Below are 17016 nucleotides of genomic sequence, written 5' to 3' on the forward strand. Positions count from 1 at the left end.
CCCGAGAAATTAGTCTCTTACGGTTCGGGTGGGAGGATACTCTGGGCAACCAAAAAAAAAGTATCGTCAAAATCTTATACAGGAAACAAATCTGATTTAGGATTTAATAATTTTCAGGGTTTTTTTCTGCTTTTGTTTTCAAATATTCCATTCTTACCCTTCGGACCAAAACGCTCGTTTCACTCTCTTCTGTCTCCCCAATGCTCGTGTTCACGCATCTCCTCCTCCCGTCGCCTGCTTGGTCCTCCAGCCTCTGCCTTCCAGTAGTTGCCGCCGCCTCCTGCTCCGTCGTTTTTGACCGTTGCCGTCATCTCTTCTGTAGAGTCGCTCGTTCTCGTTGTCCTATTCGGTCCTTCATTCAGGTTTCTGAGTTCTTGCTCCTTGATGTGATTGAATCTCTGTTCTTTTCAGTTTATCATGGTAAAACCATAGCATATGTTGCCCTGTTCTTTGGTGATTTAGGTATTGCAAAATTACCAGCTTCTACTCATTATTTTGGGTACTCCCTTCGGTCCATAATATGAGAAGTTAGTTTAAGTTTTCTCACAAACCAAGGAATGTTAGTTAATTCATTAAATTTGTTTCAAATTGATGAAAGTTACCCATTAAAGAATGTGACTGGAAAATTCTCTCTCATCTCTTCAGCATTTAAAACTCTCTCCTCTCTTTGTAACAAGGATCAAAAGTGGAAAACTATCATTAATTGCCTTGTTAACCTCTTATATCTTGTACCAGAATTTTCTTCTAACCAATTTCTTATATTATGGAGCAAAGGGAGTATAAATATTCAGTATACGCATACCCTGCTTTACGGTGGTCTAATCTAATCATGCAGTGAGACTGATAGCCAATAAGTTATTCTTTGTTTTTGTGCAGATTGGATTTAATTCATGGGAATAGAAAATTTCTTTTAGGCTTTGCATTTTCCTATTATTTGTTAATTGTTATTTTTGTTTATATGATATCTAGACCTTTTTTCGCCTAATATTTAAGCTACTCTTCAGTTTATTACTGGTTTCTTGATATATACTATTTGCCTTTGGTCTTCATTCACGTGCGAGAGGGATAATAACCTTTGACGTTACCTGCAGCTTTTGAACTCGTTGAAGCATGTTCTCTGTTCATTAATCTCATGGAGCTTTTTTAGTTATAAGAAATTCCAAACTTATTCAGCTGTTAATCTTAAAATTTTGTCCATGTCATTGGCCCTGTATTCTTGTGAACTGTGATGACTTGTTTTATCTACCACTTTTAAGTTGCTAATCCTTGATCTTCCTGGTTCAATCACAAGTGAAGGAGGGGTTAGACTTAGAAGATTCCATCAATGAGAATGAGATTAAGCCTAAAAATAAAATAAAAACTGTGGCTGAGACATTATTGGGAGGAACAGAGACCAGCTCAGGCCTCATTGTGGCTTGCACGGGTATGATTTCTTCGCTGTGCTTTGTTTCTTCTTAAAAGCTCCCCCAACATATCAATTATAACCCTCAGAGACTACGCAAAAGCTTCTTTGGCCTCATTCTTTCAATTCTAGAAGTCCCTTTTCTTCCAATGATATATCATATATTTATCAAGTGGTTTCTTCCTGGGGTATATATATATCTTCTGACTTTAATGTATCTTCTCTCGGTATGTGATGATCTGTGCACAATTCAAATAATCAACCGACATGAAGGACTCTGGTTTATGGTAGATGCATATTTCCCATCTTCAATTCTACATACAGTCTAATTTCGTGCCTTACTAACTGGTCTAGTATATTGGTGGCTCTTCGACTGACAAACAACAAGAACTTGGGAACACAATCATTTTGAAGTCTGAACTCTCTCTTTAACGCCATCAGCAAATGGAAAAAGATAATAAGGACCCGGATGCCCATCTGGCCTCATCAAAGCCAGTTTAGTCACATCCAATGCCCCCTAGTCCTATCTCAAACCCCATACAAATTTCTCATTATATTTAGCCTTAGCAGCTTCCACTACTTCAACCTCAATCTTCATCATATCAGGGAAGTGACTGTAATTGGTTGCCAGCCATGGAATGATGCAAAATTTGGTTCTATATGAGGAAGAAATTATGCTTACTTGTGGTTTTCTCAAATAAAATTTGGGGAGCTTTAAAGTGGTATGTATAGTCCTTAATTGTGATGTCTGTATGATGTTTGTTGCTCTAAAAATGAAGTGGATTGTGAAAATATGGGTTTCGTATGTGCAATTGTACATAAAGCCTTCTAAATGACTTTGGATAGTCAAGCTCCATTATTGAGTTTGTATGACATACTTTCTCGGTTCCTTTTTCGAGCTTCTTTTTTCCCATTATAATACGATATTTTTGTTTAAGTTTGTATGGCATACTTTCTCAGTTCTTTTTTCGAGCTTCTTTTTTTCCATTATAATACATGTTATTTTTGTTTGAGTTTGTATGACATACTTTCTCAGTTCCTTTTTCGAGCTTCTTTTTCCCCATTATAATACATGTTATTTTTGTAATCATTTTTATGTTATATATTGATCATTTTACTTTATTTTTTATTGAATTAAGATATTAAGTAATTAAGTAATTATAAAAAAAACTCATGCCACTATCAATTATATAAAATAAGTGAATCAGAATTTTCCCCCTTTTTTCCCTCTAAGTTGATTTTAAAAACAATTGTTTCAAACAAGTATGTATGGTTTTTTTTTTTTCAAATGTGGTTTTTTTTAGAACATTTACCGAAACAGATTTTTTATTTTTTTTGTTTCCAAAACTTGTTTTATAAAACTGTTTTGAGAACAAAAACATTGCAAACAGAAACAAACAAGGCCTAAAATAACTCCCATTCCCTCCAACCAAAGAAAGCTCATAACCTCACCTCCCCACTCCTTCCCTCCCTTATGTCTGAAATGAATGGACTAATCCTCCTTGCACGGCTTCTTTTTCTGCTTTACGCATAGAGAGAGCTAAGGGCAAATTAATATACCTGGGAACCACATTTTTTCCTCTCTGAATCTTTTTGCCTTCCTATTATTGTCGCATCCTAAAGTCGTTTATTTAATGCAACCAAACTTTTTTCCCTATAACATTGGTCAAAACAAATGTAGGCTAAAAGAAATCAAGTGGTGATTGGAAGGCTGAACCATGCATGTGAAGCAACGTTGCGAACTCTCTAGCTTGCTTTGTGCTGTATTTGTTCATCTTGCTTTTGTATGCAGTTCTTGCTCTATGTACTATGAAATAGAAATCCATTGACTATGGCCAGTGTCATCTTTTATCGGACTGAACAATCAGAAAATGAATCCTGATCTGCATGCTCTTACCTGTGCGATTTACAACACTCATCACTCAATTTCTCAAGTGAAGCAACTCCACCTGGCTTTTCTCAAAAGGGGTATTCTGAATTCTGCACTTACAATCGGAAACCGCCTTCTTCAGTTGTACTCCAGGTGTGGTAGCATGGTAGATGCACGGCAGTTGTTTATGGAGATGCCTCAGAGAAATTGTTTCTCCTGGAGCACAATGATTGAAGGTTATATGAAGCTAGGTCACAAGTACAAGTCCCTGGAGTTATTTGATATCATGCCCCAAAAGAGCAATTACTCCTGGAATGTGGTTGTTTCAGGATTTGCGAAGGCTGGTGAACTAGAAATAGCCCATCCATTGTTCAATGCTATGCCCAGGAAAAACGAGCTAGTGTGGAATTCAATGATTCATGGTTATGTCCGAAACGGGCAACCTGGAAAAGCTTTAATGCTCTTCAAGAATTTGAATTCAGACCCATCAGAAGCAAGGCATCGGGATACATTCATTTTGGCAACTGTAATTAGGGCTTGCACAGATTTGTTGGCTTTAAGCTGTGGCAAACAAATCCATGCTCGCATTTTCATTGATGATATTGAACTTGACTCGGTCTTGTGTAGTTCGTTGATTAATTTATATGGAAAATGTGGTGATTTTGTTACTGCAGATCATATTATGGATGTTGTGGGAGAGACTGATGATTTCTCTCTATCAGCTATGATATCAGGGTATGCACATTCTGGTAGAATGAATGAGGCTAGAAGAATTTTTGAAAGAAAAGTTAATCCATGTCATGTCTTGTGGAATTCAATTATTTCTGGATATATATCCAATTGTGAGGAATTGGAAGCATTGGCTCTCTTCAACAGAATGCGTATAAGTGGGGTTGAGGAAGACCCCTCTACTATTGCAAACATTTTGAGTGCTTGCAGTAGCTTGCTCATTATTGAGCTTGTCATACAGATGCATGCCCATGCTACTAAAGCTGGGGTATCCGAGGACATTATTGTTGCTAGTGCTTTGCTTGATGCATATGCAAAATGTCAAAGTCTTTATGAAGCTTGCAAATTGTTCAGTGAGCTCAAAGCTCATGACACAGTTTTACTTAATACGATGATCACTGTATATTCCACTTGTGGAAGAATTGATGATGCTAAAGGGATTTTCAAGACAATGTCGAATAAAACTATGATAACATGGAACTCAATGGTAGTGGGCCTCTCTCAGAATGCTTGTCCACATGAAGCATTAGATATCTTTTGTCAAATGGTTAAGCTGGACTTAAAATTGGACAAGTTTAGCATTGCCAGTGTAATCAGCTCTTGTGCAAGTACTTCATCCCTTAAACTCGGTGAGCAAATATTTGGTAAAGCTATTACTATTGGGCTTGAATCTGACCAAATCATTTCTACTTCCCTTGTTGATTTTTACTGTAAATGTGGGTTTGCTGAGATAGGCCATAAAATTTTTGATGGAATGATCAAAACTGATGAAGTCTCTTGGAATACAATGTTGACGGGATATGCTACAAATGGATATGGATTTGAAGCACTAGCCCTCTTCAGTGAAATGAGGCTTGCTGGTGTTAGACCTTCTGGTATCACTTTTATTGCGGTTCTCTCAGCCTGTGATCAAAGTGGTCTACTTGAAGAAGGAAGAAATTGGTTCAGTAGCATGAAATGTGACTATAATATTGATCCAGGGATTGAGCATTACTCTTGCATGGTGGATCTTTTAGCCCGTGCTGGTTCCTTTAGGGAAGCAATGGATCTTATGGAAGAGATGCCTTTTGAGGCTGATGCAAGCATGTGGTCATCAATATTGAGAGGCTGTGTAGCCCACGGAAACAAGACTCTTGGCAAGAAGGCTGCTGAACAAATTATTGAGCTTGATCCTGGAAATTCGAGTGCTTTCATTCAATTATCTAATATACTTGCAACTTCTGACGATTGGGAAGGATCAGCTCAAGTAAGAAATTTGATGAGAGATAAGCATGTTCAAAAGAGTCCAGGTTATAGTTGGGCAGATTGTTGAATAAGAAATTCTGCTGAGGCCCCCAGTTTTAGCCTTTCAGATGAAAAGGAACGAATTCAGGGAGAAAAACCCCCGTATAAGAACAAGCGATGCTGGTGGATTCTATGGTTCTTGCGCTATGTTTTGTACTGATCAAATGATCTGAAGACAATGAATAGCTCGACTGTATTTTGATGGATTTTCTTTCAAATACATGTCATGGCTTCAGAGTCAAAAAATGGACCTGAAAATTTTGAAGAAAGAGGCAATGATGCGTTGGGGATGCATATCTGAAGCTAACAAATAAAGTATGTTGCACTTACCAACTCCTTTGACTTGACACGTGCAGACTACAGACTAGAAAGCTCAAACCCGAAGCATATTTGAAGTAATAGAGAAGTAGACAGTCATTTCTCAGTTCTTGCGAATTCACTTGTTTAGATGTAATCACCTTCTGGTTCTTTGAATGAAGCCTTGATTATGTTAAAATAGAAACAATTTCACATTGTGGAAGACAGAACAATAATATTTCGCCTCCGTAATCCTCTTTCTAGAAAGTGAGGGATGAGTATATTTTGCATTATGGACAATACAAGGAGCATTAAAGAATAGGTTTCATTTTGGGGAAATTAGGGCTGCATATTGTGTCATCATTGCTTGTGATTTCACCAAAGATCACATTGAGAATGACATTGAGCTCATAACTGATAAAGTTTGAAGTGGGCGTGGCCCTTTCAGCTCATAACTGAGTTTTTCTTGGTTCATCATGCCTAATTTAAATTCATGCTGAGGTTAGCATCAAGAAAATTCATAGCAGGATTTTCAGTCAGACAGGTTAAGTAACAAGAGATCTCGTGCCATAATTCAGCTTGGATAATATTTGATCTGCATTACAGTTGGTGAAAATTTCTTACGAATAAGTTTTATCATAATCTTGCCTAATGAGAACAATTGAACATATTCTTCAGTTCTCTTTTCTATTCTTCTCCCATTGGTTTCATTTTTAACTAGCAAATTCGAAAATGGCATCTTTAACGTAATCTGAGATATCCTTTGAACAAGAGACCATGTATGGTTGCATTAATTTCTCTGCGGAGACCTTGATATCTCAAGCCTTCATAAGACAGATGTCATGGAACATTAGTCACTTTGCTGTTTGTCCAACACTGTTTCACTATCAGATTGTTATAGTGTTGAAGACATTGAGCATTCTATCATCTCTGTTCTATAATCTCTCGCACAAGATATCCCTCTGTTGTAGTCTCTTTTAATACCTATGATTTTGCTAATAGGTCATGGCGGCAAATTTCTTCAGATTTTTTATCTTCCTAATGCTCTTTGAACCGTGCCAGATGACTAACCCGACCTGTGATAAATCCCAGAAGATTACAGAGCCAAAGCACCTGGCGTGAATAAGAAATGGACAGCAAAGGAGTCAATAATTCTTATTAATATAGTTGAAGTTAACAACATGCCAGTAAAAACTCAGGTCAGGTTTTCCAAATCTTTACTGTTTATATATACTTGTACAATTTCCTCATCTTAAAATGTTATGTTTCCTAAATTTTGAGATTCTTTTGTGTTCCTGGAAATTGGACATTCTACCAGACTTGCGAATAAATTGTCCTTTCTGTTCTGTTCTCCTTTGGACCATAAATGAACACTTAGCAAGGAGAAATAATAAAACTGCAGGTAGAAGCTGTCTTATTAGCTGCATTTTAATGATGAAAATAAAACCACTCGAGTTTGATAAGGTCATTATAATGGTAAGTATATAAAAAGATCAATGGTTATCCAGTTATTAGCATCAACAGAGAGTTATTAACATTCCATTCCTTCTCATAGTGTGGAAGAACAAAACAAATATGGCTTTTATCCCTTGAATTAGAGACGCATGCACTAACGGTCTAAGGTTACAAGTAAGGTTACGCCATTTGAAATGCACCAATTCCTTTTTCTTTCTTTTTTTTGGTTGATCGTGGCGCAATGACCGAGTTGTATACCTTGGGATATACAGGTGGCCATAAATTATTTCAAGGGATATGGATACGGTCACATCACATACAAGCAAGGCTTTATTTTGCATCTGATATATACACACTTTTTAATTACTACCTCCCGCCCTAATTATAAAAGCCAGTTGACTAATTTGAGAAGATTAAGAAAGTAAGTTGAGTTAGTTATTTGTCCTAAATGGGTGTTATCTTTCCTAAAATATCTTTATTAATCAAGTGTATTGACTAGAACTATTATTGTTAGAAGGGCTACTTTGGAAAAAATATATATAAATATGATAGACAAAATGAATTTGGGTCTTATATTTAGAACCAAAATAAAAGTCAAATAGGATCTTATATTAAGGACTGGAGGTAGTACTTCTTAAGAAATGGACACAAACGTTGATTATTTATTCTTACCTATTTTTATTTATGATCGCAATAGAGTTAAAGCCTTGTTTGGTCTTTGCTATTAGAAAAAATCATTTTCTATGTAAAAAGAAATAATAAGATATATAATTATCTCTTATATTCTTGTATATGATTATCTCTAATATTCTTGTTATTACTCTATTATTGAACAATTTTTTTATTATTTTAGGACGAGAGTTTCTTATCAATATTTTCTTTTGGCCAACATTTCATTCAAGTTTTGACAAGAACAATAATATTGGGATGCTGTTCTGTTCTCTCACAATGGTGGCCAAAATGTTATGGATTATGAATATATTACCCTCTCTTATCATTCATACAGGAGCTGGTTGGGAATTAGATGTAGTGTGAAATATAATAGTTCAATTTATCTTTCAAATTAGTTTAATTAACTTGTAAACTGATATATAATTAAATATCACATAAGATTATTTTAGAAAAGTCAGGACATATTTATTATAATTAAATAATTTTTTTAATTTTTTTTAATCCGCTGAAATTAACAGTTGTTGTATTAATAAGGTGAGCCAATATCATCACATGTCTCTTGACTGACATTTTCATGGAAGCTAGAATTCTGACCTGCGCGTTAGCGTTCATTTTTTTCCCAAAAAAATGAATTAATAAGAATTTTGAAAACGCATTTATTTATACCTAACTTTTGAACATTGCATTATTAAATGGGACAATCTCGTACTGAAATTTAAAATCAGGCTTTTACTTTGAATAAATTCTTAATTAGGTTAAGAGGTTTAACTAGAAATTTATGAATATTATTAAAGGATCAAAATGTCCCTCTATAATTAAAATATGAGCTGTTATTTTTACATTTTTCTTCCTTATAAATTCTTTTCTTAAAATATGACAATAACAAATTATAATATTGTCTTCAATCTAAAATCTATTAAAAGTTCATTGTCTAAATAAGTTTTTCACTCTTAAAATGTATGCGTGTTCTATTTAAAAAAATATATACCTGTTAAATAAAAAAATTTGTATGTGTGCGTATATATTATTAAATATATGGACGATGAATCAACATTAAAACTTAGCAGAAATTGAACATATCCAAAATTAAAATCTATCAATGACCTATACTGTTACATTATGAGGGTGCTGGAGTAATTATCAATTTGAATTACGGACTATGTTGTAACTACTTGTCATCTATTAAAGATTTACTATTTTCAAATTTCAGGAAAATCCCACAAAAAAAGTTTAGGAAACGAATTTGTGAGGAAGACAAATATAAAAATAACAACTCATATTATAATTATATAGGGGTATTCTAGATTTTTAACATTTATAAATTCCTAATTAGACATTTTGGCCTAACTAAGGATTTGTTCAAATTATAGACCTAATTTTAGATTTTAATATTTCAGTTGGATTCAAATGGAATTCTCCCTTATTAAATTTAAAGAGATATATTCAAATTTACAAGCAAAATTAAATTGATGTGAAATTTACAAATAAATGTTGCTACCTGCCCTCTTAAATAAAAGCTAGATAAAGTTTTTAATTTGCTCATAAATATAAAATTTTAATCTATTTTTTCACAAATATGTAATTTTCTTCTAAAATATCTCGGTAGATTCCACATAGTAAGAAAATTCTAATTAACGAATAGTTACAAGGGGAAATCACAAATAAAGACCCTCGAATTAGCAAAATCACTCTATGGTCACCTGAATATGCTAAATTACTATGAGGGACCCGGTCTCAAATTGTAATTATGAAATCATGGCCAAATTACCAAAATACCCCTCTTTAATTTTTTTTTTAAAAAAAGAAAGCCACTGCCTCACCGGAATCCGGCCACCGGCGTCGGAGCTCCGGCGGCCGCTTCCGGCCACTGTCGGCGGCCGGACGCAGGGGTCCGGCCGCCGGAGCTCCGGCGCTGGCGGCCGCTTCCGGCGGTCTTCCTTTGTTTTTTTTTTTGAAACTGTTTTTTTTTTTAAATTGGGGGGAAGTGAGGTTGGGGGGATTTGATCCCCCAACCTAATGCTTCCCAAAATAAGGAATGACCATTGAGCCAACAAATTTTTGTTAACATTATGATGCAAAAAAAAAAATAAGTTAACTCATTTACTCTTGTTCCATGTGATAACAACAATACATTTGGAAATAACAAGTTCTGATTGTAAAATAACACGTCTGGAATAAAAATTTAACAATATGTTTTTTTTATAACAATAAATTTTGTTGCAGGCAATAACAACAATACATTTAAAAATAACAAGTTCTGATTATAAAATAACAAGTTTGGGATTAAAATTTAACAACACGTTTTTTTTATAACAACACACTTTATTTCAAGTGATAACAACAATACATTTAAAAATAACAAGTTCTGATTATAAGATAATAAGTCTGGGATTAAAATTTAACAACATGTTTTTTTATAACAACACACTTTGTTTTAAGTGATAACAACAATACATTTGGAAATAACAAGTTCTGATTATAAAATAACAAGTCTGGAATTAAAATTCAACAGCACCTTTTTTTTATAACAATTAATTATTTTATACTTTTGGAAAATAAATTATTTATAACTTATAAAAAGTACTTGTAATCTATTTAATTTGCTAAAAAAATAATTTTTATCTCCAATTTATAATCAGAACTTGAAGTATAATTTTTTATAGATTAAAAATACTTTTTTATTGTTCAAATTTATAAATAAAATTTAGGGAAAATGGCAACACACTTTTTTAATTTTTTAAAAAATTTTTAATCTATATATCTATACAACTTATTATAAATCAAACTACTTCTTATAAATTATAAATAGTACAATTTATTGTGGATTAAAAATACTTTTTGACTGCTTAAATTTATAAATGAAATTTATCTCTAATTTATAATTAAAAATACTATTTTATTCTTTAAATATAAAAAACTATTTTTAATATTTAAAGAATGAAATAATATAAAATTTATACTATGATTAATAAATCAAAATGCCTTATTATAAATACTTTATAATTTATAAGAAGTAGTTTGATTTATAATGAGTTGTATAGATATACAGATTAAAAAGTATTTTTTTAGAGAAATAAATATATTAAAAATATTTTTTATAAGTTATAAATAATTTATTTTTTAAAAGTATAAAATAATTAATTGTTATAAAAAAACGTGTTGTTAAATTTTAATCCTAGACTTATTATCTTATAATCAGAACTTGTTATTTTTAAATGTATTGTTGTTATCACTTGAAACAAAGTGTATTGTTATAAAAAAAACGTGTTATTAAATTTTAATCCCAAACTTGTTATTTTATAATCAGAACTTGTTATTTTTAAATGTATTGTTGTTATTACCTGCAATAAAATTTATTGTTATAAAAAAACATATTGTTAAATTTTTATTCTAGACGTGTTATTTTATAATCAGAACTTGTTATTTCCAAATGTATTGTTGTTATCACCTGGAACAAGAGTAAATGAGTTAACTTATATTTTTTTTTTGCATCATAATGTTAACAAAAATTTGTTGGCTCAATGGTCATTCCTTATTTTGGGAAGCATTAGGTTGGGGGATCAAATCCCCCCAACCTCACTTCCCCCAATTTTAAAAAAAAAACAGTTAAAAAAAAAAAACAAAGGAAGACCGCCGGCGCCGGAGCTCCGGCGGCCGGACCCCGGCGTCCGGCCGCCGACAGTGGCCGGAAGCGGCCGCCGGAGCTCCTGCGCCGGTGGCCGGATTCCGGTGAGGCAGTGGCTTTCTTCAAAAAAAAAATTAAAGAGGGGTATTTTGGTAATTTAGCCATGATTTCATAATTACAATTTGAGACCGGGTCCCTCATAGTAATTTAGCATATTCAGGTGACCATAGAGTGATTTTGCTAATTCGAGGGTCTTTATTTGTGATTTCCCCTAGTTACAATACACATTATTAGAAAAGATATTACAAAAAAATTAACATATATTTGTTATAAATAACCTATTTAACTAATTTTTTAAATATCTACAAATTGATTATTAATATTAAGATAGTAAAATGAAGTCACTGTTTATTAGTATCATATAATTATGTCAATAATAAGAAATTATAGGAAGAACTGCAAATACAGTGCGACCACTTCAGCAACCTTGACAACCTCTGGAGATGATGACAAGTGTGGAAATAATAAAGAGTGGCGTGGAATATTGATGGGAAGAAGTGTATAAAAATAAGTTTCAAACTGAGGGGAAGATAAGCATGGAGATGACGACAAGTGGCGTGAAAACAACCAGAAGGGCCAAGCATGGCATGGGAGGATGGCGTGGCGTGAAAACAACCAGAAGGGCCAACAACCTTTATTTTGTCCGTTTACAACTCAAAAAGTGAGGAAGCACATGTGGGCCCATCGCTGCAGGGTGAAGCACCTCAATCTGCCAAACGCCCGTGAGCACTGAAGTGAACGGTGCAGAGGAATCCTTGTACCCAGTTCGGACGCGCTATAATGAGAGCCTGTGGGCACGTTTTTGTAAAATGGAGATGAAATTTGTATCACATGTCTATATTTACTCCTCTGATCTTATTTATAAAGTGTTTTTAATATATTTTACACCGACAAAAAAAATCTTAAAATGCATTAATTCTTTATAAAAATATAACAATTTTTTAATTTGATCTATATTTAATATATATACCTTTTAAAAGAAATACCTACCTACATTATAATAAATAGAGGACAAAAAGTACATTCATGTTGAAAATTTAATGAAGTGATTTATAAATAGGATCACAAAAAACCTTTTCACTCTGTCCTATAAATAAGATCAGAGAAATATTTTACATTTTATAAATTATAATTAAAAAGTTATTTATAAATTATTTTTTTTATTTCCAAAAGAATGTACAGGGTCTCTGGATTAGTTATTAGATAATAGTTTCTAGATAAAAATTATTAAAAAAAGTTATTTTAAAAGTATGTTTTAACTACTGAGGATTGGGTCTAACATAATGAGTTAGTCCTTTATAACTTGACGAATCAAAATTTTAATTCTCATTGAAAGAGGTATCTACATTTATTTAGTATTAGACAATGGTTTTATTGATTTCGTAACCAAAAAAATTTCTCATTATAAAATTTATTATCTAAAAGTATCTAACGTCCTATATTTTTGCTCATATGCAACTCATCTCCATCAATACAACTCTTTTTGAGTTGTGTGCAATATATTAGATATGTATAACACATAGCTAAAGAAATATTGCACACATCTAAATAAAAGTTGCACACAAGTTTTTTAACACATTTTAGATATTTTTGGACAATAAATTTTACCATGGAGGATATTTTAGCAATTTTCCTAATAGCCAATGCACCTTCTGCTCCTCATTATTAGGCAAGATTAATGTGTAAATTTATTTCAAAAATTTTCATTCAAGACTAATGTTACTTTAGAAGTTTTTTTTTTCTAAGTCCAATATAGTCTTGAAGTTTGAAAACATAGTAATGTCATCACATGTCATTAGAAAAACCAACATTAATCGTTCAAATATTGACATTGATTGTTTTAACATTTCTGGGGCAATCTTGGACCGCAAAAAAAACTGTCAAGACAATGGTACTATGTTAGAAATTTGAAAAATTCACACATCAAATGATGAGAAATATATAATGTTACCTTCTGTTTTTAATATAAGACTTTGTTTGATTTTTATTTTGATCTTAAATATAAGACCACAATCCACTTTGTCTCTCATATTTATACTTTTTTTTCCAAAGTAATCATTTTAACAATGATAGTTTTACCCACTACACTTGATTAGTAAGGATATTTTAGGAAAGACAACACTTATTTAAAACAAATAACTAACTCAACTTAATTTTTTAATATCTTCAAATTAGTCAACTGGCTCTTATAATTAAGACCAGACGTAGTAATTGCAGAGAAAAACATATGCTGGAATAAATTGATTAAACCGATTTAATAATATATGCCTTTTTTTTTTGGACTCAAAATAATATATGCCTTTAGTCCACTATATATTCTTAATTTCTCATCCCATACGTTGTTTGGTTAGACTTTTTCCCAGACCTGGTGGAGTTCACATCACAATGTCACAACATGGCAATCCAATTCAATGGGCACGCGTTCGTCCCTAATTCATTGTTGTGATCACAACTAAACGCTACTCTAAGTTGGTTTGTCTATTTCGTTGCCTAAATCAAAATGGTCTATTTTGGTTGGCAAAAAACAAAGGTCTATATGAAAGTGATAAATAACCAATATTTAGTTTTTCTATTTAGTTATTTATTTATTGTGAGTATGCATTTTTACATAATTCAAACTTAACCCAATCATCGATGTCGTGTTACTATAAATAAATAAAAAAGTCAAATATATAATATTTAGTAGCCACAAACGTAAGATGCTGATGTAATTTAACCTTTATTTTAAGTGTAACTTTGCTGGGGAAAAAAAATAATTCTCCCTTTTTGTTTTTATCATAAGAACCTCTTATATATCTTTTCTATGCACATAAAAAGAAACACAAAATAACAGAACAAAAGGACCTTATGGCTTTTAACTTTAAGCTGAATTCAAAAGATAACAAATTTTTTTCCCAAAACATATGAATACACAATTTTAACATTTATTTATTATTTTGTTGGTTTTTTTCATAGGTTATACTCACTCAGTTCCTTTTTATAAGAAATATTTGACCAAATTAAGCAGATAAAAAGTTCGTTTAAATTGGTTAAAAGATAATAAATATGTAAAAATTATAAATTTTTCTTAAAAATATGCTTGAGAGTATAAGAGAGAGAGAAAAATATTAAAGTGAAGAGAGCTATGAAAAAAAAAAAGAGATTAAGGAATAAATGATGCTTTAGGAAATGGGGGTAATAGATATATTAAATATTAAAATAAGTAATTAATAAAGGTAAAATAGGAAACTAGTCAAGAAAATTTGAGACATCTTGCAAATGTTTCTTATAAATAGGAATAAGATAAAAAAAATGGTAGCTGTTTTTTTATTAAAAGGAATGAGGAAATAATATATTACATATGAATAAAGTTAAGAAATTGTTAAATTTTAAGACAGAGTTAATGAAGTTTAAATTTTTTTTATCTATGTAAAACTTCTTAAAAATAACTTATAAATAGGGTCATATAAGTATATTTAGTACTAAATTCAACTATCAAATTAGTTGCTATTTTAGATATCAAAGAGAAAACTACCTTTTGTCCTAAATATAAGATCTGCTTTGATATACTAGAAAAAAAACACTTAAAAAGTATTGTTACATAAGTTAAGAGAAAATTCTTTTCATACTAAAAATACTTTTAAAAATAAAAAATTTAATCCAAACACTTTAGTTAAATCTTCATACGAAAAACCAAAGCACAAGGACATTTTACTAGTTTTTTTTTTTTTGCTTTTTTTAGTGGTATAGAGCCAGAAAAACAAGCCAAGCTCATCACCTCGGCCCGTTTAGACTCAAAAATTATGAGGGTCGTGCTTAAAATTTTTTTCCTTAAATAAAAAAATGTTTAAAAGGACTATCCCTGCAAGATCGAGGGTCGTCCTATTTAGACCCTTTTATATTTTTTTATAATTTTTTTATAATTCTAATATTATTAATTTCTTACATTGTTAATAATATTTTGAATGTTTAATTATTATTATCATTTTAAAATTAAATTTCATAAAATGGTTTGATTTATTTGGTTTTAGACAATAATTTATCTAATTAAATTTTAAAAAATGGGTTAATTTGGATTTTAATAATGATTTGATTTATACTATATTTGTTGATATTTTTAAACCATATATATTTAATAAGAAAGTATTTTTATACTTATATAACTTGTCACTCTATAATTTGAATTGGAAATTTATGAGTTTCAACAACAATACTTCTCAAACTAAAGTAAAATAATAGCTAGGCTACAAACTTTAAAAGTGAAATTCTTATAAAGAAGAAAAACTTGATATTTTTACTACAAAAAAAAAACAATTGATTATAGTGATAATGAAGTTTCAAAAAATTAATGATATTATTTATCTATTGCATATTTGCACTATTGATGAAACTTTTGGATTATTGATTGATGTTTTAGATATTCTTAGATGTTAATAGATATTTAGATATGTGATATTTTGTATTTGAGATTTTATTTTATTTATATTTATGTCTTTTATTAATATTTTTACTGGTTTTTTTTAATTTTTTGATAAAGAATGTAAGAAATAAGAAAAATAGTATTTTTTTTAAGCGGGCTAAAAGCCCACAGGTCAACCCTGAGTCCATTAACTTAAGGGCTAAACCTAGCAAATTAGAGCCCATTAAGCCCGTTAGCCCTGCAAGCTCGGCTCTGAAGGAATAGGGTCAGCCTGTATTTCCACCTCTAGATGACAAGGACTGAGGACACACAATGCCCATGCATGGGTCCGTTTATATAATACTCTTCCGACTTAATTAATTAATTTAAATAAATTAAGGATACTTGTTAAATTTATTAATATAATATATTCTTATGAAATATGGTAAGAAAATCTCTATTTGAAAACTTAATTGCTTAAAAAGATCTAAATTTGAGCCCATACAACTATAATCTATGAGTCCAACTTTTTTTTTTTGCTGTGTACAATATATCTTTCATTTGTACAAATGACTTTTGTATTGATAATTATTGTATAGTGTTAATGACTTGTTGCACACAGTAGAAGAAAGGTTACACTCACAGATTTTAATTGCACTTGGAAGTGTTTAGATGGAAACCAAACCATGATTTTAAAAGTAATTTTATGATATATGAAGTAAATATATAGAGAAGTTTATCTTGATTTGTAAAAGAAAAACTTTATAAAAGCACTTTTAGGATGTTCCAGACACCCCCTTATTCAAATTTATGCCTTTTTAGTCAATTAAGTTTTTAAAGAGGGACTTTTAACCAAATTTCCTTATATTCTTCCTAAAGCACTCTAAGGGTTTGTCTGATATGAGGGAAATAGAGAAGAGGCTAGGAAGAAAAATTTTGATGAGCTTGGCATAAAAAAATTGAATAAGTAGGATTAATTAATTTTTATTACTCTTTTATTTTATATTTTGTTAACCCTATTTTGTTAATTTTTTAAATCGAACTCGTGAAAATTTTTCTTTCCCTCTAGTTCCCTTCATTTTCCTCTTATCAAACATAGCGTAAGCATTTTTTTTTTTAATTTCCTTACTCCCCCTCTTTCTTACTTAATTATTCTTTAAAAAATATGAATAAAATTAATTTAAAAAATAATAATAAATGTGCGAAATAAACGTTCTATATAATATCAATAACAACTCAACTCT

At 31.2% G+C, this 17016-nt stretch overlaps 1 protein-coding gene across 4 annotated transcripts; it reads left to right on the forward strand.

The window, feature by feature from the left end:
* The first annotated feature begins 251 nt into the window (after positions 1–251).
* LOC114712390 (putative pentatricopeptide repeat-containing protein At1g77010, mitochondrial) lies at positions 252–7044 on the forward strand. 4 transcript variants are annotated; one of them, XR_003737235.1, is made up of 4 exons: positions 1176–1423; positions 3084–5600; positions 6585–6781; positions 6985–7044. XR_003737235.1 is itself a non-coding variant. In XM_028896920.1 (3 exons), the coding sequence occupies exon 3, from the start codon at positions 3274–3276 to the stop codon at positions 5311–5313; it is 2040 nt and encodes a 679-aa protein (XP_028752753.1). In that variant the 5' UTR covers positions 252–362; positions 1292–1423; positions 3084–3273; the 3' UTR covers positions 5314–6034. The 4 variants fall into 4 exon arrangements, 2 of the variants coding, with proteins under 2 accessions (XP_028752753.1, XP_028752754.1); XM_028896920.1 differs by lacking the exons at positions 6585–6781; positions 6985–7044 and adding an exon at positions 252–362 and having other exon boundaries at positions 1292–1423; positions 3084–6034; XM_028896921.1 differs by lacking the exons at positions 6585–6781; positions 6985–7044 and adding an exon at positions 252–362 and having other exon boundaries at positions 1297–1423; positions 3084–6034.
* Positions 7045–17016: the final 9972 nt, after the last annotated feature.

The sequence above is a fragment of the Neltuma alba genome, unplaced genomic scaffold, assembly GCF_004799145.2.
Source record: "Neltuma alba isolate B1F8T4 unplaced genomic scaffold, ASM479914v2 tig00011357_pilon, whole genome shotgun sequence".
Classification (NCBI taxonomy): Eukaryota; Viridiplantae; Streptophyta; class Magnoliopsida; order Fabales; family Fabaceae; genus Neltuma; species Neltuma alba.

Excerpts from the sequence above, each read along its gene's own strand:
- LOC114712390 (XM_028896920.1), top strand. The coding sequence starts at position 3,274 with ATGAATCCTGATCTGCATGCTCTTACCTGTGCGATTTACAACACTCAT.